The 26,683-nt window shown below is 49.8% G+C and overlaps 1 protein-coding gene across 1 annotated transcript in view; it reads right to left on the bottom strand.

The window, feature by feature from the left end:
- Nucleotides 1-18,412: 18,412 nt before the first annotated feature.
- LOC144134046 (uncharacterized) overlaps nt 18,413-26,683 on the bottom strand; it is a 132,846-nt gene continuing 124,575 nt past the window's right edge. The window contains exons 2-4 of the mRNA XM_077667044.1: nt 23,255-23,419; nt 19,057-19,137; nt 18,413-18,597 (exon numbers count right to left, since the gene is read on the bottom strand). Of these exons, the coding sequence (XP_077523170.1) occupies nt 18,413-18,597; nt 19,057-19,137; nt 23,255-23,419 (431 nt within the window). The remainder of the gene's footprint in view (nt 18,598-19,056; nt 19,138-23,254; nt 23,420-26,683) is intronic.

Raw genomic sequence — 26,683 nt, 5'->3', positions numbered from 1 at the left:
AATACAGAAGCTGATAATGGGATGGGCAGGAAGAAAGCTCATGATGGTAGACGTTTTTATTCTAGGAGATAATTTTCAACGGCAGAGCAAACATTCCCATTGGTATGGCCAAGCATAGAAGCGCCAAGAGACAGAACAACCGCAGAAGACAGGCGCAAACTGAGATTCTGTATTGGAACTTCTAATAGTCGCCTCCTAATCGATGAGTAGCGACGGCAAAAAAGAAGAAAGTGCTCTATTGTTTCTGGCTCCGCACAATACGGACACAATGGGGAGATCGTCAGACCAGGCCTGTGTAGGTAAAAATTTAGTTGCGGCACCCGGCAACGAAGCCTCGTGAAGGAAACTTCAAGATTGCGCGATCGCCAGACTGAGCTTCTCCAAGGGAACAGTAGGTGCTAGAAGTCGTCCAAAGAGGTAAGCGCTGATGCGCCCAATTCGTTCATTACAGTGTACCGTCGAAAGCATGCCGCCATGATTAAACAGTTGTTGAAAGCGGGTCAACAATCGGTCCACTCAGGGCTGCCTTCGCTAAATCATCAGCTGATTCATTTAATAGGAGACCCCTGTGCCCAGGAACCCAATGAAATCGAATTGATGTGATGTGTGGAGGGATCAGGAATTTTAGTATCCGAAAGAGCTGCGATTCAGTGGACGCCGAGAGGGAAGTGCATGAAAATAACGAGTCCGTAATTATTATTACTGCTGATAAAGAAATTGCATGGTACCTTGCGCAGAGCGAGAACCACTGCTAGAAACTCAGCCAGATAGATAGGAGTGAAATCTTGGAGACGGAGAGAAAAAGACCAGTCAAGCGACTGGGAGTAAATACCTACACTTGCCTTTTCTGCACACACCGAGCCATCGGTCGCAATTGCAACATGTGAGCTGAAGGTCGACAAATAACCCTGCAACATACCATTTAACCATGAGAAAGGCAGTAATTTTGCATTACATGGATAAATGTCATCGTAGATGATAGACACAGTTGCGGGGATGGACCGCACCGGAACAATTTCAGGTATTCGCACGTTGAGTGGGCCCAGCAAAGATTCAACGAAACAGATTTGGGGAGTTTGAAGGCGAGACCATCCGACACCCAAGAACTCCGCTCGCTGCCCTAGGAAGATCAACTCGGATGCATGCTGCTCCGAGTTGCAAAACCTTAAAAACGTTTGTACTGTCAAAAGGCGAAACCTTGCAGTAAGAGACGGCACCCGCGCTTACAGATACAAAACATGTTTGCCACGTATTTAGGGAGACCCAAACACACGCGCAGAGCTTCACGCTCTAAGAGCAGAAGTGGGCGCAGTTTGTATGCAGCTGCTCCAGAAAACAAAACGCAACCGAATTCCAAGATTGGCCGGATATACATTTTGTAAATCAGCAGAAGAGCATGTCTGCGCATACCGCAGCGAGGGCTACTCATCCTTCGCAGAAGGCCTACCGCCCGAATCCCTTTCGCAGCAACCTGATCTATATGAGACCGTCAAGAGAGAGAGGAGTCATAAGTTACCCAGAGATACTTTAGGGAACATACCTGAGGAATGACATGATGACGATAAGACAATGAAATGTGTACCTGTTGAGTAACCGGAAAAGGTAACAAAGCGCACTTGTTAACATTAAGACTTAAGTGTAATTCAGATAACCATCGGTCAAGGGAATTTAAATATGACTGTAAAACCATATACACAGAATGTAAATCACTCGCAGCAGCAAAGAAAGCTATATCGTCTACATACACGTACGTACTCACGTCAGGGGAAGTCGGAATCGAACTGATTAAGAGGTTGAATAGAACAGGGGAGAGAACTGCACCTTGAGGCACACCTCTAGATTGATGAAATTTCCTTGTAGAAACTCCGCGTTGACAACAATAAAATTCTCTGTCTGCCAGTAAAGCTGACACCCATTCCACAAAATAACTTGGCAAGCCCAGAGCCCGTAGTCTGTACATCAGAGGCCCATGTTCGACACTGCCATATGCTTTCGAGATGTCTAGAGTTACCAGCGCAGCATACTGTCGACGCCGGCGCGCTAGTCGGACACGGCTTTCGAGGTCAGTATGCGCACACCATATAGAGCACCCAGGCTTGAAACCAATCTGGCAGGGGTTAAGTAGTCCCTTTTCAGTAATAATGGGCATTATTCGTCCATACAGCACGCGTTCAACCAATTTTACCAGATTCGATGTCAATGAAATTGGTCGAATGTTGTCTAAGACCAACCCTTCGCCTGGCTTTTTAAGCACCGGGATAATTTCGGAAACACGCCATACATCCGGGATCCATGGGGTTCTAATAGAGTAATTTACCAGCTCCAATATAGCAGAGGTGACACGGTCAGGACCAGGAGCTGCAGAAGGTAATCGATTTATCACCTGGGAGAGCTCAGAAACCGAGACATTAAGGAAATCATCATATTGATTCCCAAGCAGTTGTGGGCGAGAGAGCGCAGCCGAAAAACGGTGTTCCAAGCCTTTGCCAATTTCTTCTAATGACCTGGCAAGCTCTACTGGAGTCAGCACATTAGAGGGAATGTTGTGAGGCGGTGGCAGCCTGTTCCTTGATCTCAGAAAGCGAAACAAGGCTTGTCTGCTATTAGATTTTGATAGACGGTCATAATTCTCTTCATCATATTTTTCTTTTGCCCTAGCGACTTTGTGCTTGAAGGTAGCTGCAAGAAACTTATAATCGATCCAATTCCGGGGACATTGATTATGGATAAGTTTCTTCCAGGCTGCCTTGCGCCGCCTATAATCCTTTGAACATTCTGCATTCCACCAAGGGCTCAGAGAAGTGCCTATGCTATCACACACTGTAAACTCTGATTGCCTCCGTACCCGATCTAAAATAGAGCATAAGCCTAACACCCTGCTCTTCTGAGAAAAATTCGGCAATGAGTGTATTTATGAACTGAGTGAACTTTTGAACTTGTTGTAATCGACTAGGGTGCAACTGAATCCGCCGATAGAAGTCATCGGACACACAATCTCAAGAGTGAGTGGGAAATGGTCACTGTTTGTTGCAGAGTCAACCGGAGTCCAGGAGGAAACTGCTACCCCTGGGGTTGAAAACGTTAAATCCAATGCTGATCGGGAGTGCCCACGGAGAAAGGTCGGAAAACCCGAGTTATGACAGTTTAGGTTATTCACACAAGCCCAATCCCATAAACGCAAACCGCACTGGTCTGTTCGATAACCCCAAGTCAAGTGATGCGAATTGAAATCCCCAACAAGCAACACATGCGATCTGCTGACAGAGAGTAAGGAATCTAATGGCCGTGTGTCATGAACCCCAGATGGAAAATATACATTTGCGACAGTAATGGGATGGAAACCAGGAACTGAAAGATCCACTGCCTGAATTTCGCAATGAGCGTCCACACGCTGAAACACCAATCGTGCCTTGTGACAGAATCTGGATGAAACCAGCAGAAGCAAACTGCCCCCGCCCCCCCCCCCCCCACCCTTGATGGGCGGTCCATTCTATAAATTCGATAATGTTCCATTTGAAATGAAAACTCTCTCGACAACCAGGTTTCTTGAAGCGCAATGACATGAGGAGAAAATCGATTTGAAAGAGTTACTAAATCAGTGAAGGCTGATTGAATGGAACGGCAGTTCCACTGCAGCACTCTCAGAGACCCTATTCTGCCGAGAGATCTGCAGCAGCAACTACCTTTTTTTAAAATGCTGTGGTGACCAGTTTTTCCTGAATTACTCTTTTTTGTTTTGGATTGAGGGGAGCTAGACGGACCAGCAACGGCCGAAGGAGACCGGCTACGTTTCTGAGCTCGAGCATCGAGCTCCATCAGCTCAACACACCCATCAATTGCTCCGGTCGTGACTTCAGGTACATCAGTTGGAGGCGTGCGCTCTTTGCGGCTGCATTGAAACAAGGGAAGGCGTCTCCGCACTGAGTTCAGTAGGTACTGCAGGATCCACGGATGACTTCAACGCAGCATTGGAGGTCATTATTGAAGAGGTCATTTGCGCCACCATGACTTGCTATATGCACTCTGTTACTGAATTCACTAGCAGATCCATGACCTTGGCCATTGCCTTTTCAACCGCTGTAGCAATCGCATCTGACAGGCTTGAATCCACGACCGCAGTCGTCTGCCGTGCTGCCACACTTGAGTACCCCTACATCCTTTCCTTAACAATAGCCATAGCCTCGCGCCTTGAGCCCCGGCGCTTTTCTAACACTTCCAACACCTTAACCTCCTCAGCCCTTGCACGACAATTAGAATATGTGGCGGAGTGACTACCGCTGCACAAGCAACACATCTCATCTTTTGAACACCTTCCTTCATGGTCATGATTATCACCACACACACTGCACCTTGAGCTCGACTTGCAGGCGTTTGCGCTGTGGCCAAACCTCCAGCAGTTGCGGCAATGAAGTGGCCTTGAAGAATACGGATCGATCCTGAAAACCAGGGGCCAAACTTTATACTCAGATGGACAGGAGAGACCCGCAAATGTGGCAATTACCGTTTCAGTTGGATGTTTTGTTTCCTCGACGGCCCGAGTGCACCGATGTACAGAAATCACCCCTGCGGAGGAGAGTTTCTCTAGCGTTTCCTTAGGGTTAAGGCATGGGTCAACCCCTCGCACCAGACCTTTAGAGCACGCCAAGTGCGGCGGTATAAATGCGCTTACCGACTGGCTTCCAAAAGCTGTGCACGTTAACAAATACATGATGCAGGCCTGGTCGGCCGACCTGCACACCACGCCTCCTCTGCCGTACCGCCGGACATCACAGATTTTTAAGAAGTGAGGCGTAATCGCCTGTAGCGCAGTCTGAACCGCATCCGGGTTATTGAGTCGAATGGCGCCACCATCCGATGGAACCAAGGCCACGGGAATAGTGCCGACGCCACCCCGAAAGAAGGCGTCCAGGGGGAGTTGGTTAGGGGGAAGGCTGGACGACCAGGGGGAGTTCCCCTGGCCAGGAGAGGACGTCGACATGCGCCCCTAGCGACCTGCAAGCGCCCTGCAAAAGCGAATAACAATCAAGCAATCAGAAGATAGTGATACGAACAGTCACCGCCCAGTGAGACCACGCCCGCCACCCACTAGGTCTTCGTCTTCTTCTTTCAATTAATCACCTCTCTCTGCACAGTGTACCTGTTGACTTCGGCAGGCTGAGATATTTCAAGAGAAAGTGGATGATGCGACACAAATGATGGCCATCTACGTTCATAATAATAAAAATTGGTTTTTTGGGGAATGGAAATGGCTCAGTATCTCTCTCATATATTGTTGGACACCTGAACCACGCCGTAAGGGAAGGGATAAAGGAGGGAGTGAAAGAAGAAAGGAAGAAGAGGTGCCGTAGTGGAGGGCTCCGGAATAATTTCGACCACCTGGGGATCTTTAACGTGCACTGACATCGCACAGCACACGGGCGCCTTAGCGCTTTTCCTCCTTAAAAACGCAGAGGCCGCGGTCGGGTTCGAACCAGGGAACTCCGGATCAGTAGTCAAGCGCCCTCATCACTGAGCCACCGCGGCGGGTGCGATCTACGTTCACGATTTCAAATTACAATTATTTCAGCACAACTTCCAGTCAGTGGAAGCGACCGGAAAACTACTTTTGAGCCCTACTTTCTGCTATAAGTGTGCCAGCTTCCAAATTACGGGTATAATGGTCTCGCTGTGCTTATTTTGGGGTCCTGCCTAGCGTCGTTCACAGGAAAATGACTGTTAGGTGGTTTATGGGGTTTGACGTCCAAATCGACTCAGTCTGTGAGAGGCGCCATGACTCTTAGAGCCGACCAATCAAGTTGCACCTTTTTAGTGAGCCCGAAAGAACGCGCGCCTAGAAAGCGTTTTAACTTGCCAGTCGGTGAACATCTGATGTTTTTGTCGGGCTATATCTTATCGGGGACATTACACACTGAATGGCAAGAGCGTGATTGACGCGATATTCGAAGTGGATTACATATTGGAAAGATATGAAGCTTCCATACATATTTATGACATGTACACAATTGTTCGACTCTAGAAATTTTTTTTGGATGTCTTACTGTGAAGCACGAACGTGTATGTACGGGGCTCCTTGGTCAAGAACCCGTGGCTCGGTCATCCGGTTGTTGTGGAGATGCTTGCGATGGTAAGAAATGATTGTTCCGGTGTTTACATCCTTATTTCTTGCGTTATAGGCACCGAGGGTTAAAATATAATTGAAATGTTTAGTCAGTAGATCATGAATAATTCAGCGACAATAAGTTTACAGCCAATATATTTTGATAAGGGCAAAATTTATAGCCAAAAACAACATAAGACGGAGCATCCTGCTTCTTGATTAGTCGATATTATCAGATACATGGCTATTGGATTGAAGCTCTTTCCGCCTCATTATTAATACCGAAAGAACAATGCGGATCATCTTCAACGAGCCCCGGTGGCGCCATTGACCAGGAGCAGCAGTTAAAAATCTCAGGTGGCCGCACCATGGTATAAAAAAAAATCTTCCTTAGGTGTGGGGAATTCAACTCCGGAATTTCAGACTGCGAAGCGTGCGCGAAACCCGTAGGCCAGAAAACTGCGTTGCTCTTCGTGAACATAAATGAACCAGGTATATGTCTCGCCTAACGACTACTAGCTAATAAGTAGGTCTGTCAATAGAAAAAGAGAGAAAGTTAAAAAAATAAAAAGACAATATAAAGGAAAAATAAAAGAACCAAGCTTTCGCATTCAAAGGTCATAAGATGTATTAGGTGCCCTCTATATATTCAACTGGAACATCTAGTTTTGGCGTCATTTAGTTTTGTTCATTCTTCAATGCTCCGGGCATGTCGCTTTATCTCTTTGCTTGCGATGCAAGATGCGACCAGATTTATCTCGATTGATCGCGTCTAGGCATAGCTGATTCTACATTGTTCCAGAATGTTCTAGTAACTTTGCACGCTTTATCTCGAAAGTTCCCCATCAGCTGTAAATTGAGCACGGCTGACAGCGGCGGGCATTCCGTTTGAAGACCGCTAAACACGCTTGTTGCTAGGCCGCCGCTGAGTGATTCAGTGCATTGTGGGCGCAAGTAAGCCCAAATAAAGGGTTTTGTTTAGACGTCATTTTCGATGTCGTTCTGCTCTCTAGATTGCAGTCTCCATTTCGTGACGATATTTTAGCAAGTGACACCGCCTGGGCGAAAAGTTGACTTGACTGCAACTTCTGTCGTCCTTTCTACAGGGAAAATATACTTCACTGAAAATTTGCATGACAGCGGCGCAGGTGTGAATATAAAAATTTTCTGTTCATATGAGACGGGAAAATATATAGGGGACACATAATTACGTTGTGTATTGATAATGCGATAGCATTGAAATCTGATGTCCGCTTGGCCTGAGTATCCTCCGCTGAAACTGATACTCGCCGCACACTCTAAGCCTGTGCAGCCGCAAACACTTCATCTCTAGCGACATACGTCCCTAGTTGCCCTCTCCGCTTGCGGGGATTTTTCACTACAGTAGACGTACGCGGCGTTGATTGTAGCTCTGTTTAAATCTCATAATCGGTTATGTCCAAACACGTCGGCACACAGCAAAGCGCAATTGCTAACTGCCGCCGAGCCTGCCACCGTCCTCGGCCATTTCACGTGACAAGCTCATCTGCCATCTCGATTATGCCACGTGATCTCATTATGTAACGCACTGATCAAGCAATAAGAGCTCGGCCATTTTATGTGACCCTTTGACGACATCACTGCCGAGATTATTCAGCGAATTTTATGACTGATCACGAATGGGATATTACGCAGACAGACAGACAGAAAAACTTTATTCAGCAAGTGAGTTTTAGACCCAGCCGGGTCCCTGGGCCACTGCGCGGTCCCGCACTGCATCAAGTAGGTCATGCCGGGACATGACGTCGGCAGCCCGAGTCACCGCAGCAAGCTGTGATGTCGGGTCTGCAGATATAAGCAGGACCTCCCAGTCCTCCCAGCTCGAGATGGCGTGCTCTCCCCGCGGGAGAGGGTCAGCAGGGCAGCCGAAAAGGATATGGGAGAGCGTGGTGTGGGGGTCACCACATAGGGAGCATGCAGGGAATGTGCAGCAATAGTGGGATAAAAGCTGAGGGGATGACAGAGAGCGGGTCTGGAGGCGTCTGAAGAGGATCTGTTGGGAGTGCGTAGAAGAGGGGTGGGGAGGAGGGTAAGTCCGACGGTCCAAACGGGGTATTTTCGTGAGCTTCGCAAAGGTGTGCGCCCGCTCCCTCGAGAATCCTGGATCGAGCCTGTCCTGAGCCCGGCAAATCAGACCTCGGGCCAATTTATCGGCAGCCTCGTTTCCAGGGTTCCCAGAGTGAGCCGGCACCCACTGAAGCTCTACCCTGCGCGGTAAATTTTGGGTAGGGGTGTTCAACAATTGCCAGGCAGGGGCGTGAATCCTGCACCTGGCAAAATTGGACAGCCGTTTTGGAGTCGCTGAAGATGTATTGGGCGTCCGAATGTGCAAGGGCTAGGGCGATGGCGGTCTCCTCTGCCCCCTCAGGCATAGAGCCCGACGGAAGACGCTGAGTTAAGGGGTGAGGTAGGGTTGGATTGTGGGCAACTGCTACCGCTTCATGCGCTGTACATGCGGCATCTACCCAAACGGCATCGTGGGCTTGCCCATAGTACTTATGGAGGGCATTAGCGCGAGCTACGCGGCGAGGGATGTGATATTGGGGATGGACGTTTCGAGGAAGGGGTTTCACAACGAGAGGTGTATGGATGTGTCGAGGGATCGGTATAAGGGTTGACTGGTTAGCGGGTATGTTGATGCGAAGGGAGGAGAGTACATGGCGGCCTGTGGCGCTCGTGGCAAGTCTAAGGTACTGTGTCTGAAGGTGCGCGTCAACTAGTTCCTGAACGGTGTTATGCATGCCTAGTGAAAGAAGTTTGGCTGTGCTAGTGCTACGTTGTAGGTTTAGGGCTGCCTTAGTCGCAAGGCGGATCATTGCGTTCACGCGTTCGGTTTCCGTGCGGTTCAATTTGAGATATGGGGTTGCGTATAGAATGCGGCTAAGCGTAAATGCGTGCACTACTTTCATGTTGTCCGCTTCGTCTAAACCCTTGTTAAGGGAGGACACTCGGCGTAGAAGGTGCAACACGGATTGCGTGGAGGCCTAGAGCCTTTTAAGGCTATCTTCATTTCGTCCAGTATCCTGCAAGTGGAGGCCAAGGATGCGGAGGGTGGGTGTGATGGGAATAGGGGATCCTTTTAAATTGATTTGAATGGGCGAGTTAGCGCTAGATTTTGCCCTAATTAGGAATAGCGCGGACTTAGATGGGGAACATTCGAGCCCGATGGATGACGCGTGAGAGGAGATGGTGTCTGCTGCTAACTGAAGAGTTTCCTCAATTTCCCCGTCAGAGCCATGAGTGGTCCATGGGGTAATATCATCAGCGTACAGGGTATGCTTTAGGTGTGGGATTAGAACCAGTTTGTGAGCTAGGGGGATGAGAGCAACGTTAAAGAAAGGGGGAGAAAGGACCGCCCCTTGAGTGGTTCCGAGCTCTCCGATTGTATAAGGGGATGTGGTAATCTGATCTATGTGCAGGGGGGCAGTGCGGCCTGAGAGAAACGCGCGAGCGTAATTGTAGGTTTAGGGCCTACCTGTAGAGCCTGCAGTTCCCGTAAGATGGCATCGTGCCGAATTCTGTGAGGTCAACTGCCAGGATAGCTTAAGTGTGGTGGGAGATGGAATCATCAAGCACGTCATGCGCAATTTGAAGTAGGGCGTCCTGCGCAGATAGATGCGCACGAAATCCGAGCATACTGTGGGGGAAAAGGTGGTTGTCTTCCATGTACGTTGTTAGCCGAGCAGAAATTATGTGCTCGAAGACCTTGCCTAGACAGGATGTAAGAGAAATGGGGCGGATGTTGTCTAGGGTGATAGGCTTGCGGGGTTTTGGAATAAAAATAATTTTTCCATGCTTCCACGAGGTAAGGAGAGTACCTGCCTCCCAACATTCGTTAAAGTAGTTGACTAAGTCAGAGATGGAAGCATCGTCAAGATTTCTGATAGCTACATTGGTAATTTGATCATCTCCGGGAGCGGTATTCCGTAATGTTAATAGGGCGGCTCGAAATTCTGATTCTCTAATAAGGGCGTCAAGTTCGGGCTAGGGTGGGCCTGCATAATCAGGATACTTGCAAGGGATACCGGGGGTTGTATAGGTGCATTTCACCTGTGCGAGGAAGGCGTCGGTGTCCTGTCGATGGTTGTGAGCGAGGCGGCGAATGCTAAGGCGCGTCTGAGATTTGGATTGCGTGGGGTCTAGCATGTGCCGTAATAGATGTCAAGCGCGGGTTGTGGAGAGATTGCCGCGGAGACCGTCACAAACCTGAGCCCAGTTAGCTTTGCAAAGAGTGGCACTACATTGTATTATTTGGAATTGAATCTGGGCAAGTTTGAGTTTTAGTCTCCTATTGTGCTTCTGAGTCTTCCACCTTTGCGTTATGTTGTCCTCTGCTTGGAGGAGGTGGGCGAGCTTGCTGTCAATAACAGGGGTGTCTGGCGTAGAGTCGAGCGTTTGAGTGTGTTGGCGAATGTCTTTTTGCAACTGATTAATCCAGGTGTCTAGGTCGAAGGGGGCCTCTGTTGGCTGCGCTTGTCTAAATTTGCGGAGCGCGTCCCAATTAGTGTGCTTATGGTAAATTTGCGCTGAGATCGGCGATAGTTTAGCGGTATTCGAATTAGGTGATGATCGCTGCCTAGTGTGGAAAGCATTCTTTCCCACTGTAGGTGGTCCAAGTTTCTACCAAGCGTGAGGTCAGGGCTGAAATCATTAAAGATGGTCAGGTGGAGCGCCAGCGTCTCATTGTACAAAACTGTGCCTCTGTGGTTGGTGCGCCGATAGCCCCAGTCCACGTGAGCGAAATTATAATCTCCGGCAATAAGTAGGGTGTTTGATCCGGCCAACTGGGTTGCGGATTTGAGAAGTGAGGGGAGTAAGTTAATTGGCTGACGTGGGAGAAGGTAGCAGTTACGAAAGAACAGGCTTGATTTTGCAGGCTCTTAGGCTGTTAGTGATAGGGGAGATAATTACGTGCTCCACGTAATACAAGGATTTACTGACATATGTGACCACCCAAGGAAGATCAGTGGGGTGTGAGTGGATAAAAGCGTATCCTGGAAGCTGCCTGCAAACATTGGCGTCCTGAATGGCGATAATGTCTGGTGGGGATGACGAACTTGCTATAATTTGCTGCAGAAGATCGCGCTTTCGCCGAAAGCCCCTGCAATTCCACTGAATAATCTGTAAAGAATTAAGGCCCGTCGGAGGAGCCATGCTCTTGGGTAGTGAGGGGAAGGAGGGGTGTGGAGAGTGGGACTGTGGGAGGATAGTCCGCTGAGAGTCCAGGAGTGAGGCCAGTTAAGCGCTCCTCTACCTTGGTCATGATGCTACATATGACACTAAAGCTTCTAACGCTATCGCAATGGCATATGAAAATTCATATTTTCACGGAAAAACGCAGAAAAGGACACGGTCGTTGAAAAGATTACGACGACACGTGCGCTGACTTTTAACAAGGTTTATTGGAAAAAACGTCCTGTATGCGTACATATGCTACTTAAAAAGAATTAAAATAGCCGCGCCTTGTCGCAGCCAGAACAAAATAAGGTAAAAGTAAAACAACAAAAAAGCCTGACTGAGGCGTCCACTGACCCAGAGAGCCAGTTATGCGCTCTTTCCTCAAAATTATTGTAGCAATAGCTACACTACGCAAGCACTTCGAGCCGTCAGCGCAGGACCCCTTGAGCTCCGTGGTGGCGCCGTGGCTGGTCACGTGGTTGGTCACGTGGTGTGGATCATCTGCTGCTGCCCGCGGCGCGGCGCGCCTGTGAAACCGAATGAGGGGGGAGAGGGGAATCCACGTCCAGGGACGAAGATGAAAAGGAACGCCCAGCGAAGCGGAGCGGCGAGACTGACTATGCTATTCGACTGAGTGAGTTCCATTCCGCCAGATGTAGCTATCGCGCCACTTCAGGTTTAACCAGAGCTAAACCAAAGCCAATTTTTTATAACTTGTTTTGAGCACCAACGAAAATGAACACAATAAACTCCGAGGACCTATAGCTTCAGTGCTTTGTTTCTGCCACAATGTTGCATAAACACATGCAGAGCAATAAGCTACGTAGCAGTGGTGACAGATTGAATTGAATTGGTTGTTGTGGAAAGGAAATGGCGCAGTATGTCTCACGTATCGGCGGACACGTGAACCTGAGAGAACCTGAGGAACTGAGAGAAGAAAGGAAGCAAGAGGTGCCGTAGTGGAGGGCTCCAGAATAATTTCGACCACCTGGGGATGTAGATAGGTTGGCCTGAGCCACAGTCATATGGCCCGCCCCTGCGTGTCGATGGTAGCTCGAAATGACTCGACGCGATAGTCAGGAAGGCATCAATTCCGACTCATTGGTATTAAATATTCGCGCAGAGAAAAACAAAGAAAAAATTGGCTGTGGTTTAGCTGTGGTTAAACCAGGAGTGACGCGAGAGCTACTTCTGGCCGAGTGGAACTCGATCAGTCGAATTCCAAAGTCAGTCTTTCGCCACTCCGTTCCGCTGGGCGTTCCTTCATCTTCGTTACTGGGTGTGGATTCACTCTCTCCCTCTCTCCTCCTCTCCACTCCACCTCCACCCACTCGGTTTCGACAGCGCGACGCGCCGCTGGGCAGCAGCAGCTGGTTAGCACCACGTGGCCAACCGCATGACCAGCCACGGCGCCGTCAAGGAGCTCAAGGGGCGCCACCCCGAAGCCTCGGACTGTTAGCGTAGTGTAGCTCTCGCTGCAAAACAGGTAGAATTGCGATCGGTAAAAGCTTCCGACCTTTCAATAAATAAAGGCGAGGTGTATTAGCAAAAACGTATGCAAGAGTCATCAATAAAGAATACACAAAAGCACAGTAAAATAAAAAAAACAATTTACTGAATTAAAATTTGTTTTAGCCACTTTACTTGGCGGCTTGAGGAGGCAGAGGTGTTTTTTGCGTATTTTTTAAGTTACGATATTTTAAACTACGATATTTTAAATTGAAGATATTGTCTAAAAAAATCTCCATTTTCTTTCTCTTCTGCTCGTTCATGCAGTGTATGTGCAGCAAGTGGTTCACACCTGCTGCTGTTTATTTGAAATAAGAGACCGAATTCCCACATTAATCAGGTCGTTTATTCTAACGAAGTGCGCCATGCATATACCTGTAATCTAATTAAATTGTAGTGGAGAATATAGCGAATTTAATTTTTTTCTCGGGTGAAAATCCTGTGAGATAGAAATTTTATTGCGACGGTGTTGGTCCATGTGTTTGTCGGGAGTATTAGCTAAAAGCCTATTTGATACCTTCTCAGGCTGTGAACAGGTAACCCCGGTACAGCGTTCCACGCAGCAATCTTCCGAAGGCATCTAGAAACTTTGCAATGAATTACGGCTGGCTCATATTTTAAGAGTATAAGTCTAAACTGCGTACGAGACACTGTAGACAGCGCTGTTTCTTTTGAAAGCCAATTTTGTAGCGTACCATGCTATCCCAGAAGATGTTGTTAAAAATATCCTAGGTGGGAAGTTGGAGACGTTTTCAGTTACTGAAAAGTACTTGCACGCCAAAAACATGAGAGTTTGGTGTATCTAATTGTCAGTGTTAGTGGGCAGAAACATTAAATAAGCTTAAAGAAAAGCGCATAGCACTACAGCAGCGGATAACCTGCGTCTACATGAATGCTACCCCAGCATTTCGTATCAACTCTCTGGCGTATCGCACTCATGCAATCAGGGAAAATGCGCTGGGAAAATGCACCATTCCACCAGTCAGGGGGAAGATCGACAAGTGCAAGTTGACTGCTGGGGTGAATATAAACAGGTGTGGGTGGGCGGCCTAGATGTGCGCGCGCTCCCCCCGCCCTTCCTTCATCCCTGCCGCACATCGAGGCAGCCTAGCTTTCGGAGCCCCCTGCTCGTCCTGCTCTCTCAGACGGATAACAACGCAGACCAAACTCAAGAAGGGAGCGCCTGCCCTCCCTCCCCCACCCCGCCGCGTGCCCTGGGCAGGAGGCCCCAGTTCCACTTGACTTGATGTGGTACATGGAAGGATGGCGTTTCCTCTCTCGAGATACACAATGGGAAATACGATGCGCCTCTGTAGTTTTCATGCAAACGCGGCTCTAGATATAGCGGTAGCTCATGTTGCGCGCCTTTAATTATATGGGCGCGCGCGACCACTTAATTATGTGTTTCAAACTGAAGCAATCTGCACATTTCAGAAAATGCTTGCCAACTTGGCATCGCGGCTTGAGCACCTGGTGTCAAGGATTTTTATTTTTTATATCTAAACCATTTTTCTCGGCCCTTAGACGGCTGTCAGTGTAGTAGACAGCGTCACTCTCCTCTGCACGCATCAAATGCCATTAAGTGGTGAATTTGGTTCGCTCCGCTTGTTTGCGGTAAAACTATATGCTAACTTCAGTCACGCCCATCTTTTACAGTATTTGCGCCTATGTGAACTTTGTGTGTCATTTTGCCGATTGCTGTGTGATGCTGGGCGTCAGGCAATGATGTTTTTTGGTATGTTCTAGTATTACGGGGTTAGTCCAGCAGCAGTAACTATAGGCCGCACACAGAAGACACTCCAAAAATCAGGTCGCTCAAGCACTAGCTCCAGCGTCCTAGTCGTGGTCAACTTCCCAGCGACAGAACAACGTCTTCTTCGTTACGCGACTGCGTACCGTAACACTACGCCCTCCCCCTCCGCCCGCAGGAGAACGCACAGCCCCTGGGCGGAAATCCAGTTGTTACGGTACACAGTCGCGAAGCGAAGAGAACGTTATTCTGTCACTGGGCAGTTGACGACGACTAGGACGCTGGAGCAAGTGCTTGAGTGACCTGTTTTTTGGTTTGTGTGCGGCCTATAGTTACTGCTGCTGAAGTAACCCCGTAAGATTTGGTGTGGGATTCGGCGTTCACTCCCATCCTGGACCTCAAGCTTCGGCGCATGCGTCAGCCGTGGCCATCGTCCGTGAGTACTAGGCCTTTGTCGCCCGGCCTTGCCCAAGCCTTTCAGACCGAAACAAGCATCGCCGTTGCTGCCCCACTCCGTCCACCGCCCACACCACTCGACACGACAAACTGATCCTGACGCAAGGACCCGGCCTGCCGACCCCACCAATCCGAGACGCTGCCCACACGTGACGACACTGCGCCCGTGCCGTGTGGCGCGCCCTGGGGCCTCGTCGATCGGCTCCTGGTGATATGCGGCCAGGAAGCTTCACCGGCCAGGAATCATTCAGCCATTTCCTTCATCGTGGCGGCCAGAACCTCACCACTTTCTCCTTCCTGTCCAACTATACTCTGAAGCCCATCACCACTTCCAGCGTCTCTGTCACCGATCAGGACGATCGCTCCGTGGCCCCGGGTATTGTGACTAAGACGAAATTGGCAGTGGCGTGGGTAGAAGCGCTCGCGCTAGTCTAGCGGACATTAAATCATCTCACTGCCATCAGTCAACCCGCCTCATTCTTCGGCTCCCCGTCACGTAACACTAGTGTCACTGGAAAGTCGTTACAAGGCAGCGCGCCATGCGAAGGCTTCCGCCCAGTGTTTGATAAGACGCCTGTGCAGATGACGCGCCACCTTTCGGTCCGGATTTTTTCCCGTGAGGTAATTGCTTGCCCGAAAAACGCACCCTTTCAAAGCGGAAGTGTTCTGGGTCTAAATCGCAATGTTACCAGAAGAAAAAACGTTCGAAAAAATCGTGTACAGAAATAACTACTATACTAATAGCGGCATGTTCGTCTAGTATAGTTTGGTGTTAATCATGAGGGATTTCCTTCAAGCACTTTGAATCTCTGGTGCAGTTTTGTCTGTCTTGCATGGTTCAAGTGGCATTTTCTTCAAATAGACGGGCTGCGCTCATGCTTAATTACAGTTCGAATAGGAGTAGGAAAATTGTGAAAAGTTCGTAATTTTGTTCACTGTAAAGGCCTTTATGCAATGAGAAAGTAGTATATTTAATACAATCTTCATGAAATAAAAATTGGTACTCATTGAAATGCCAGTTTTAGATACAACTGCGAAAGTGATAAATTTCAATTCCATTTGCAACCATGAATGTTAACAAAATATTTGCTATATTCTGCGCTTACATATCAATTTAATTTTGATGCGACATCATTAACTGAAGAAATGATACAAACACCAAGCTTGCATGAAAAAGAACAAAGAACGAAACATAGTGATGCAGTTTTCTTAGCCCAGTTGGATAAGGATTCGAAGCAAAAAGTTTCTGTGCCACCTGCACAATATTTCATGACAAAAGAAAATTGGTGTTTCCGGAAAGGAAATGGCGCAGTATCTGTCTCACGTCTCGGCGGACAGCTGAACCGCGCCGTAAGGGAAGGGATAAAGCAGGGACTAGGAGCAGAAAGGAAGAAAGAAGTGCCATAGTGATGGGCTCTCTTATGATTTCGACCACCTGGGGATCTTTAACGCGCGCTGACATCGCAAGCAAACGGCCGCCTTAGCGTTACGCCTCCATCGAAATGCGGCCGCCGCGGTCGGGTTCCAACCCAGGAACTCCGGATCAGTAGCCGAGCGCCACAACCCCCGAGGCACCGCGGCCTTGTTGTTTGCATTAGGGAATGAGTCTGAGCTCTCCTCAGTTTTCAGTCTCTTGGCGTGTTTACATCAAAGTTCTGTGTAAGTACACGTCAACGTTTCATGGTGTTGATGTTCATGAAACAAAGCAACTAATTGGAAGCAAGGAAACTAGCGCAAATATGTAAACGAGATTGACGAAAAAGCGCCGTTGAAAATTGCAGGGCCATCGACGAAGCTCAAATTAAGTTGCATTGCGAAAATGTGGAAGACAGCGGAGGAGTAGTGCAATCTATGGAAGTGTGATGAAGCGGCAGTGCGAACATGGGGACGCAGTGCACAAGTACGGCCATCATTGCAGGTCTAAAGAAGTGGCATTGCAAATATGGAGGCAACAGCGGTCAAGTAGGGCGACGTTGGAGGTCAAATAAAGAAGCATTGCCAATATTGGGCCAACAACGCACAGGCAGGGCCATCATTGCCGTTGTAATGAATTGGCATTGCCAATATGGGGGCTACAGGGCACATGTAGGGCCATTGTTGGAGGTATCTTGAAGCGGAATTCCTAATATGGGGCTACAATGTACATGTAGGGCTATGGTTAGAGGTTTTTAAAGCGGCATTACCAACACGGGGCCACAGTGAGCAAGTAGGGCCGCTGTTAGCTATGGCACAGAGTGGCGATCCCAACATGGGGGCCATGGAGTCACCATTGGTCCTATATAGGACGCGACACAGGCGACTCAATACCAATATCGTTCCGATGGTTTGAGGTGCCATGGTTTATGCCTTCCCTGACGGCGCGTTTCAGGTTCCAGCCAATATGTGAGACAGATCCTGCGCCATTTCCTTTCTCCCAAAAAGGTTTCATTTTTTCCACTCTGCCACCCTGGCAGGTGGCAGTTAATTTTTGATCGCGAGAGGTTGGTCACCCAATGAACGCTGCGGCATATTGCTTCTGTGTCGCGTGTCTGCAACAACGTCGTCAGCGCTAATGCATGCAGCCTACATCCTTCACAACCGACAAGTACTTTACAGTACGATTGAGGGGTCCACTGACCCAGGGAGGAACTTATGCTCTCTTCCTTGCCTCAAAATCTTCCGCGTTTTGAACGTTGTCAACGTCAACGAACACAATGAACGCCGACAGCTTTCGCTTTGAATATCCTGGATTAGCTGAGCTAATAGACACTTTGTTTTACGAGCGTTAGCTCATGCTACTCTCATTACAACGCTTTTTGTCCATCCGAGATTTCAAGACGGCGGCCGGTCTTGTGATACAATTGCTACACCATTGAGCGAAATGTAAGCCCCCATCACATGACCACGTGCACCCTGTCGTCGGGCCGGTACAGCGGCCGTTTTACCACCTACGTTGACGTTCCCGCTGTATATATCTACCATCTGAGCGGTTTGCCGAGCCTTGTACTAATTGGAGTTGGCATTAGTGACAAAATTGTGACCCAGCCGTTTCGCGCAGGGAATTAGAAGTGGTGGCAAACGGATTGGCACGGTGCAGCGCACAAAGTCACCATTGGTCCTATATAGGACGTGACACAGGCAACACAATATCAATATTGATCCGATGGTTTGAGGTGCCATGGTTTTTACCTGGTGTGTGCAAAGAATTTGTACCGATGACATTACTAAAATAAAAATTTACTTTTTGAGAAAGGGAAACGGCGCAGTGTCTGTCTCACATCTCGGCGGACACATTAGCCATGCCCAATGGCAAGGAATAAAAGAGAAGCTGAGAGAAAGAGAGAGAGAGAAAAAACTTTCTTGGTGGAGAGGCATCGATGGGTCTCTGCACGACCCCACTGCACTCAAGTGTTTATGTCCCTACAGTACATAACAATGGCAGCCCGGCCGGTGGCGATGGTCTCCACGCCTAGGTCATCCGGGCGCAGCAGGGTCTCCCGGTCCTTCCTAGTATTCAGGTCTTCTAGGCCGCGCAGGGGAGAGTCCGCCGGGCAGAGGGTGAGGATCTGAAGGGAAGAGCCGAAGGGTTCTGGGCACAGGGTGCAGGCAGGAGTGCGGAGGAAGGGAAGATTTTCGGCTAGGGACAGTGGTGAGGGGAGTATGTGTGTCTGTATTTTGTGCCATGGTGTTGCGTGTTTGTTATCATGGGAGGGATGGGGCAGGGGGTAGAGCTGGCGCGATCCTCTGTAGGCCTGAGTCATCTCGCAGAACGAGTGCATTCGCTCCCTCGCGAATTCCCGATGCGAGGCCACCTGAGACCGGTTGAAAATACATCCGAGTAAAAGGTTGGCGGTCTCGTTTCCGGGATTCCCGGAATGCGCAGGCGCACATATAAGCAGGAGATGGCGAGGTGAGGGTGCATCGGGCGAGCCCAGTATGCCAAAAGCAGGGACGTGGAGTCGGCCTCGTGCAAAATTTAGAATTGCAGTTTTAGATTCTAATAAAATATACCGGGCTTCAGTGGAGTTAATCTTGAGCAGAAACTCGCCCAACAAATGGTATTGTCGAACTTCCGTGCAGGTGATGGCAACTGCGATGGTGGCTTCCTCTGCAGCCTCTGGAGCGGTATCTGGGGGAGAGGTAGTGTGAGGAGAGCAGATGAAGAGTTCACCACGGCTGCGGTTTCTTCTTCACCCGTGCAGGCAGCGTCCACTCATACGGCGTCCGGCTCGGAGCCGTGCACTCGGTGGAGCGCCTTCGCACGGGCTCTGCGGCCCTGCTCATAGTGGGAGGGGTGCATATTTCTCGGCAGTGGCTTGATCACCAGCTCTCGGTTAAGGGGTCGAGGAACAAGAAGGAGGGTTGGGATGTTGGCCGGTATTCTGATTCCGAGAGAGGCCAGGATATACCGGCTTGTGGAGGTTGTGTAAGCCTTATGTTTTGGGCCTGTCGATGGGCCTCCACGAATTCTCCTATGTCGTTGTGGAGGCAGGAAGAAATAGGCGCTACACTGGAAGGCTCCGGAAAAAATTTTACCACCTGTCAATCTTTAACGTGCAATGACATCGCACAGCATACGGGCGCCATTGCGTTTCGCCTCCATTGAAACGCGGCCATCTAGGTTGGGTTCGACCCCGGGTGCACAGGATCAGTAGCCGAGTGCCCTAACCACAAAGCCAGCGCGGCGAATCGATCCTTAGTATTTTAAACCTAATTGGGGGGAGGGAGGTGCCTTCGGAGGGAGGGGAGGTGCCTGCTTGGCGGCTCTGTAATAGAGAGCCCAAGAATCCTCGTCGCTAGGGCATCAAATTGCGCGGGAGCCACAGGGGAACGCGGACTAGAGACCCCTCCTATTAATCGTAAGCGGCTGGCCCTTAAGGCCTGTTTCCACTCTCTCTTGTGAATACTCATGAATAAATGTTTTTCACCAAAAGTGATTAAATGTGGACGAGCTCGGCAGAGAAGACTCCTGGGGACTCAAATAAGGAGAGAACATCACTGAAGATTCCCCAAAAGCGCAGGTAGGTAGGTTGGCGAAAAGTTTATTGGCGAGTTTTATGGATGAGTTCCTGCCTAGTGTTGGTCTCACTCTTGATCCCGGGTGGTGGCCAACATTCCATGACGTGCGGCGACCTGTTCAGCCCACTCTATCAACCGCCTTTGTGAGGCCGGTTCGGAGCTGGAGACCGCGGTCTCCCTACCGTCTTTGTCCGTGAGGTTCCAGAGAGATGTTTGGTATTCTCGGTAGAGATATAAAATGTGGTCAAAGTTGGCTCCCGGAGGCCACAAAAAGAGCATTATGGTCTGTGTTGGCCTGGATGGATAAGTGCTAACAAAGCCGGTGAAAGGAATGTGCGAGCCTAGTGCTGTCTCCAGATAGTTTGTTGTTCTTTCGAGAGGGAGATGTACGGTGGGCGATAGACGAGTGTTTGCTCCTTGCAATGGAGTGTTATTTCATGATAGGTGACGAGCCGGTACCTTGCGCTACACCGGTCTACGGTGCGTCCAGCTCGGTTGACGTACGCTCGAGCAACAGAGTGGGCCATTTCGTTGCCGGGGTTGCCGGCGTGGGCTGGCACCCGAATGTTTTGAACTGGTCGGGGTTCTGTGGAGCAGGAATTTAGAAATTTCCGGGTGGTAGAATGAATCTGTCTCCGTGCAAAATTCGTGACTGCTTTTTTAGAGTAACTCAGAATAAGTGAGATGCGCAGGAGAAAATGGCAATGCTGTGGCAGCTTCTTCGGCTTCAAGTGAGGTTGTTGCCTTGATCGAGCACAAGGCTATGTGTTTGTGGTCATGCGATGGTACAGTGATGGCGTAGGCCAAATTGAGGATGTACTCTGCCGCGTCCACGTAGACCGCGTCTCTGTCGTTTGCATGAGCTTTATGTAAAACCATGGCACGAGCTTCACATCTGGCCTGGTTGTGAACTGGGTGTACGTGTTTGGGCAGGGGCTGAACTGAGTCTGTCCCGATTAACTGAAGAAATGATACAAACACCAAGCTTGCATGAAAAAGAACAAAGAACGAAACATAGTGATGCAGTTTCCTTAGCCCAGTTGGATAAGAATTCGAAGCACAAAGTTTTTGTGCCACCTGCACGATATTTCATGGCAAAAAAAAATTGGTGTTTCCGGAAAGGAAATGGCGCAGTATCTGTCTCACGTCTCGGCGGACAGCTGAACCGCGCCGTAAGGGAAGGGATAAAGCAGGGACTAAGAGCAGAAAGGAAGAATGAAGTGCCATAGTGATGGGCTCTCTAATGATTTCGACCACCTGGGGATCTTTAACGCGCGCTGACATCGCACAGCAAACGGCCACCTTAGCGTACCGCCTCCATCGAAATGCGGCCGCCGCGGTCGGGTTCCAACCCGGGAACTCCGGATCAGTAGCCGAGCGCCACAACCCCCGAGGCACCGCGGCCTTGTTGTTTGCCTTGGGCAATGAGTCTGAGCTCTCCTCAGTTTTCAGTCTCTTGGCGTGTTTACATCAAAGTTCTATGTAAGTACACGTCAACGTTTCATGGTGTTGATGTTCATGAAACAAAGCAACTAATTGGAAGCAAGGAAACTAGCGCAAATATGTAAACGAGATTGACGAAAAAGCGCCGTTGAAAATTGCAGGGCCATCGACGAAGCTCAAATTAAGTTGCATTGCGAAAATGTGGAAGACAGCGGAGGAGTAGTGCAATCTATGGAAGTGTGATGAAGCGGCAGTGCGAACATGGGGACGCAGTGCACAAGTACGGCCATCATTGCAGGTCTAAAGAAGTGGCAATGCAAATATGGAGGCAACAGTGGTCAAGTAGGGCGACGTTGGAGGTCAAGTAAAGAAGCATTGCCAATATCGGGCCAACAATGCACAGGTAGGGCCATCATTGCCGTTGTAATGAATTGGCATTGCCAATATGGGGGCTACAGGGCACATGTAGGGCCATTGTTGGAGGTATCTTGAAGCGGAATTCCTAATATGGGGCTACAATGTACATGTAGGGCTATGGTCAGAGGTTTTTAAAGCGGCATTGCCAACACGGGGGCCACATTGGGCAAGTAGGGCCGTTGTTAGCTATGGCACAGAGTGGCGATCCCAACATGGGGGCCATGGAGTCACCATTGGTCCTATATAGGACGCGACACAGGCGACTCAATACCAATATCGTTCCGATGGTTTGAGGTGCCATGGTTTATGCCTTCCCTGACGGCGCGTTTCAGGTTCCAGCCAATATGTGAGACAGATCCTGCGCCATTTCCTTTCCCCCCCAAAAAGTTTCATTTTTTCCACTCTGCCAACCTGGCAGGTGGCAGTGAATGGTTGATCGCGAGAGGTTGGTCACCCAATGAACGCTGCGGCATATGCTTCTGTGTCGCGTGTCTGCAACAACGTCGTCAGCGCTAATGCATGCAGCCTACATCTTTCACAACCGACAAGTACTTTACAGTACGATTGAGGGGTCCACTGACCCAGGGAGGAACTTATGCTCTCTTCCTTGCCTCAAAATCTTCCGCGTTTTGAACGTTGTCAACGTCAACGAACACAATGAACGCCGACAGCTTTCGCTTTGTATATCCTGGATTAGCTGAGCTAATACACACTTTGTTTTACGAGCGTTAGCTCATGCTACTCTCATTACAACGCTTTTTGTCCGTCCGAGATTTCAAGACGGCTTCCGGTCTTGTGATACAATTGCTACACCATTGAGCGAAATGTGAGCCCCCATCACATGACCACGTGCACCCTGTCGTCGGGACGGTACAGCGGCCGTTTTACCACCTACGTTGACGTTCCCTCTGTATATATCTACCATCTGAGCGGTTTGCCGAGCCTTGTGCCAATTGGAGTTGGCATTAGTGACAAAATTGTGACCCAGCCGTTTCGCGCAGGGAATTAGAAGTGGTGGCAAACGGATTGGCACGGTGCAGCGCACAAAGTCACCATTGGTCCTTTATAGGACGTGGCACAGGCAACACAATATGAATATTGATCCGATGGTTTGAGGTGCCATGGTTTAGGCCTGGTGTGTGCAAAGGATTCGTACCGATGACCTTACTAAAATAAAAATTTACTTTTTGAGAAAGGGAAACAGCGCAGGGTCTGTCTCACATCTCGGCGGACACATTAGCCATGCCCAATGGCAAGGAATAAAAGAGAAGCTGAGAGAAAGAGAGAGAGAGAAAAAACTTTCTTGGTGGAGAGGCATCGATGGGTCTCTGCACGACCCCACTGCACTCAAGTGTTTATGTCCCTACAGTACATAACAATGGCAGCCCGGCCGGTGGCGATGGTCTCCACGCCTAGGTCATCCGGGCGCAGCAGGGTCTCCCGGTCCTTCCCAGTATTCAGGTCCTCTAGGCCGCGCAGGGGAGAGTCCGCCGGGCAGAGGGTGAGGATCTGAAAGGAAGAGCTGAAGGGTTCTGGGCACAGGGTGCAGGCAGGAGTGCGGAGGAAGGGAAGATTTTCGGCTAGGGACAGTGGTGAGGGGAGTATGTGTGTCTGTATTTTGTGCCATGGTGTTGCGTGTTTGTTATCATGGGAGGGATGGGGCAGGGGGTAGAGCTGGCGCGATCCTCTGTAGGCCTGAGTCATCTCGCAGAACGAGTGCATTCACTCCCTCGCGAATTCCCGATGCGAGGCCACCTGAGACCGGTTGAAAAAACATCCGAGTAAAAGGTTGGCGGTCTCGTTTCCTGGATTCCCGGAATGCGCAGGCGCACTTATAAGCACGAGATGGCGAGGTGAGGGTGCATCGGGCGAGCCCAGTATGCCAAAAGCAGGGACGTGGAGTCGGCTTCGTGCAAAATTTAGAATTGCAGTTTTAGATTCTAATAAAATATACCGGATATAATAAAATATCCTGAGCAGAAACTCGCCCAACAAATGGTATTGTCGAACTTCCGTGCAGGTGATGGCAACTGCGATGGTGGCTTCCTCTGCAGCCTCTGGAGCGGTATCTGGGGGAGAGGTAGTGTGAGGAGAGCGGATGAAGAGGAGTTCACCACGGCTGCGGTTTCTTCTTCACCCGTGCAGGCAGCGTCCACTCATACGGCGTCCTGCTCGGAGCCGTACACTCGGTGGAGTGCCTTCGCACGGGCTCTGCGGCGCTGATCATAGTGGGAGGGGTGCATATTTCTCGGCAGTGGCTTGATCACCAGCTCTCGGTGAAGGGGTCGAGGAACAAGAAGGAGGGTTGGGTTGTTGGCCGGTATTCTGATTCCGAGAGATGCCAGGATATACCGGCTTGTGGAGGTTGTGTAAGCCTTATGTTTTGGGCCTGTCGATGGGCCTCCACGAATTCCCCTATGTCGTTGTGGAGGCAGGAAGAAATAGGCGCTACACTGGAAGGCTCCGGAAAAAATTCTACCACCTGTCAATCTTTAACGTGCAATGACATTGCACAGCATACGGGCGCCATTGCGTTTCGCCTCCATTGAAACGCGGCCATCTAGGTTGGGTTCGAACCCGGGTACACAGGCTCAGTAGCCGTGTGCCCTAACCACAAAGCCAGCGCGGCGAATCGACCCTTAGTATTGTAAACCTAATTGGGGGGAGGGAGGTGCCTTCGGAGGGAGGGGAGGTGCCTGCTTGGCGGCTCTGTATTAGAGAGCCCAAGAATCCTCGTCGCTAGGGCATCAGATTGCGCGGAAGCCACAGAGAACGCGGACTAGAGACCCCTCCTATTAATCGTAAGCGGCTGGTCCTTAAGGCCTGTTTCCACTCTCTCTTGGAATACTCATGAATAAATGTTTTTCACCAAAAGTGATTAAATGTGGACAAGCTCGGCAGAGAAGACTCCTGGGGACTCAAATAAGGAGAGAACATCACTGAAGATTCCCCAAAAGCGCAGGCAGGTAGGTTGGCGAAAAGTTTATTGGCGAGTTTTATGGATGAGTTCCTGCCTAGTGTTGGTCTCACTCTTGATCCCGGGTGGTGGCCAACATTCCATGACGTGCGGCGACCTGTTCAGCCCACTCTAGCAACCGCCTTTGTGAGGCCGGTTCGGAGCTGGAGACCGCGGTCTCCCTACCGTCTTTGTCCGTGAGGTTCCAGAGAGATGTTTGGTATTCTCGGTAGAGATATAAAATGTGGTCAAAGTTGGCTCCCGGAGGCCACAAAAAGAGCATTATGGTCTGTATTGGCCTTGATGGATAAGGGCTAGCAAAGCCGGCGAAAGGAATTTGCGAGCCTAGAGCTGTCTCCAGATAGTTTGCTGTTCTTTCGAGAGGGAGATGTGCGGAGGGCGATAGACGAGTGTTTGCTCTTTGCAATGGAGTGCTATTTCATGATAGGTGACGAGCCGATACCTTGCGCTACACCGTTCTACGGTGTGTCCATCTCGGTTGACGTACGCTCGAGCAACAGAGTGGGCCACTTCGTTGCCAGGGTTGCCGGCGTGGGCCGGCACCCAAATTTTTTGAACTGGTCGGGGTTCTGTGGAGCAGGAACTTAGAATTTTCCGGGTGGTAGAATGAATCTGTCCCCGTGCAAAATTCGTGACTGCTGTCTTAGAGTAACTCAGAATTAGTGAAATGCGGAGGAGAAAATGGCAATGCTGTGGCTGCTTCTTCGGCTTCAAGTGAGGTTGTGTCTTTGATCGAGCACAAGGCTATGTGTTTGAGGTCATGCGATGCTACAGTGATGCCATAGGCCAAATTGAGGATGTACTCTGCTGCGTCCACGTATACCGCGTCTTTGTCGTTTGCATGAGCTTTATGTAAAGCCATGGCACGAGCTTCACATCTGGCCTGGTTGTGAACTGGGTGTACGTGTTTGGGCAGAGGGTGAACTGAGTCTGTCCCTGATATGTGTTGGGATGGTGTGGGTGTTTTTGGGGTGGGGGGTGGACCTGTTCGCTTAATCTGCTGCCCAGAGGCGAGAATGTGCCTACCTGCATTTGTGGAGGAGAGTCAGAGAATCTCCGCCATGCGATGAGCTTCAGTTAGTTCTTGTAGTGTATTGTGTACTTCCATACGTGCGAGGTTGGAGGTGGGACCTTGTTGTGGGAGGCTTAAGGCTGTCTTGTATGTCTATCGTATTAGTGCATCTATCTCTCTCTGTGAAGTAGAGGTAGGGAAGGGAGTAAAATATCCGACTAATCACGAAAGCCTGAACCAGCCGCCTCAGGCCCTTTTCAGCATGCGTCGGTGCTTGTTGGCTATTCTTCTAATCAGTCAGATTGTTTCATATGTTGTGGTTGTTAGCTGGGAGATATTCTCCGTGTTGCGTCTATTGTTTATAAGAACATGCCTAGGATGCGTATCTTTTTAACCTCTGGCACTGGTAAACCATTGACCTCGACGTGTATGGAGGGGTTTGTCTTCCTGTTGTGGTTAGGGCTCGGGTGGAGTAGTAAGATTTCAGACTTAGCAGAAGAGCACGCGAGGCCTATATAGGCTGCGCACACCACTACCGCGTCCACACCTGCTTGAAGGTTTCTTCCAAGATCCCGACATTGCCCATGGAGGCCCATAGGGCAATGTCGTCTGCTTAGCAGGAGTAGGAGAAATTTGGGACGCGCTCTAGCTCTCGAGCAATGGGGATGGAAGTGATGTTGAAGAGTAGGGGAGATAAGACTGTCCCCTGGGGTGTCCTGCAGCCCACAGGAAAGGAGGGGGGCTCTATCGGGCCTAGTTTGATTTCCGCAGCACGGTGCGGTAGGAAAGATGCTATGCAGGTGTGTG

The sequence above is a fragment of the Amblyomma americanum genome, chromosome 5, assembly GCF_052857255.1.
Source record: "Amblyomma americanum isolate KBUSLIRL-KWMA chromosome 5, ASM5285725v1, whole genome shotgun sequence".
Lineage (NCBI taxonomy): Eukaryota > Metazoa > Arthropoda > Arachnida > Ixodida > Ixodidae > Amblyomma > Amblyomma americanum.
Note: the sequence above shows the minus strand (reverse complement) of the source record. Positions and strands in the feature narration are given on the sequence as shown.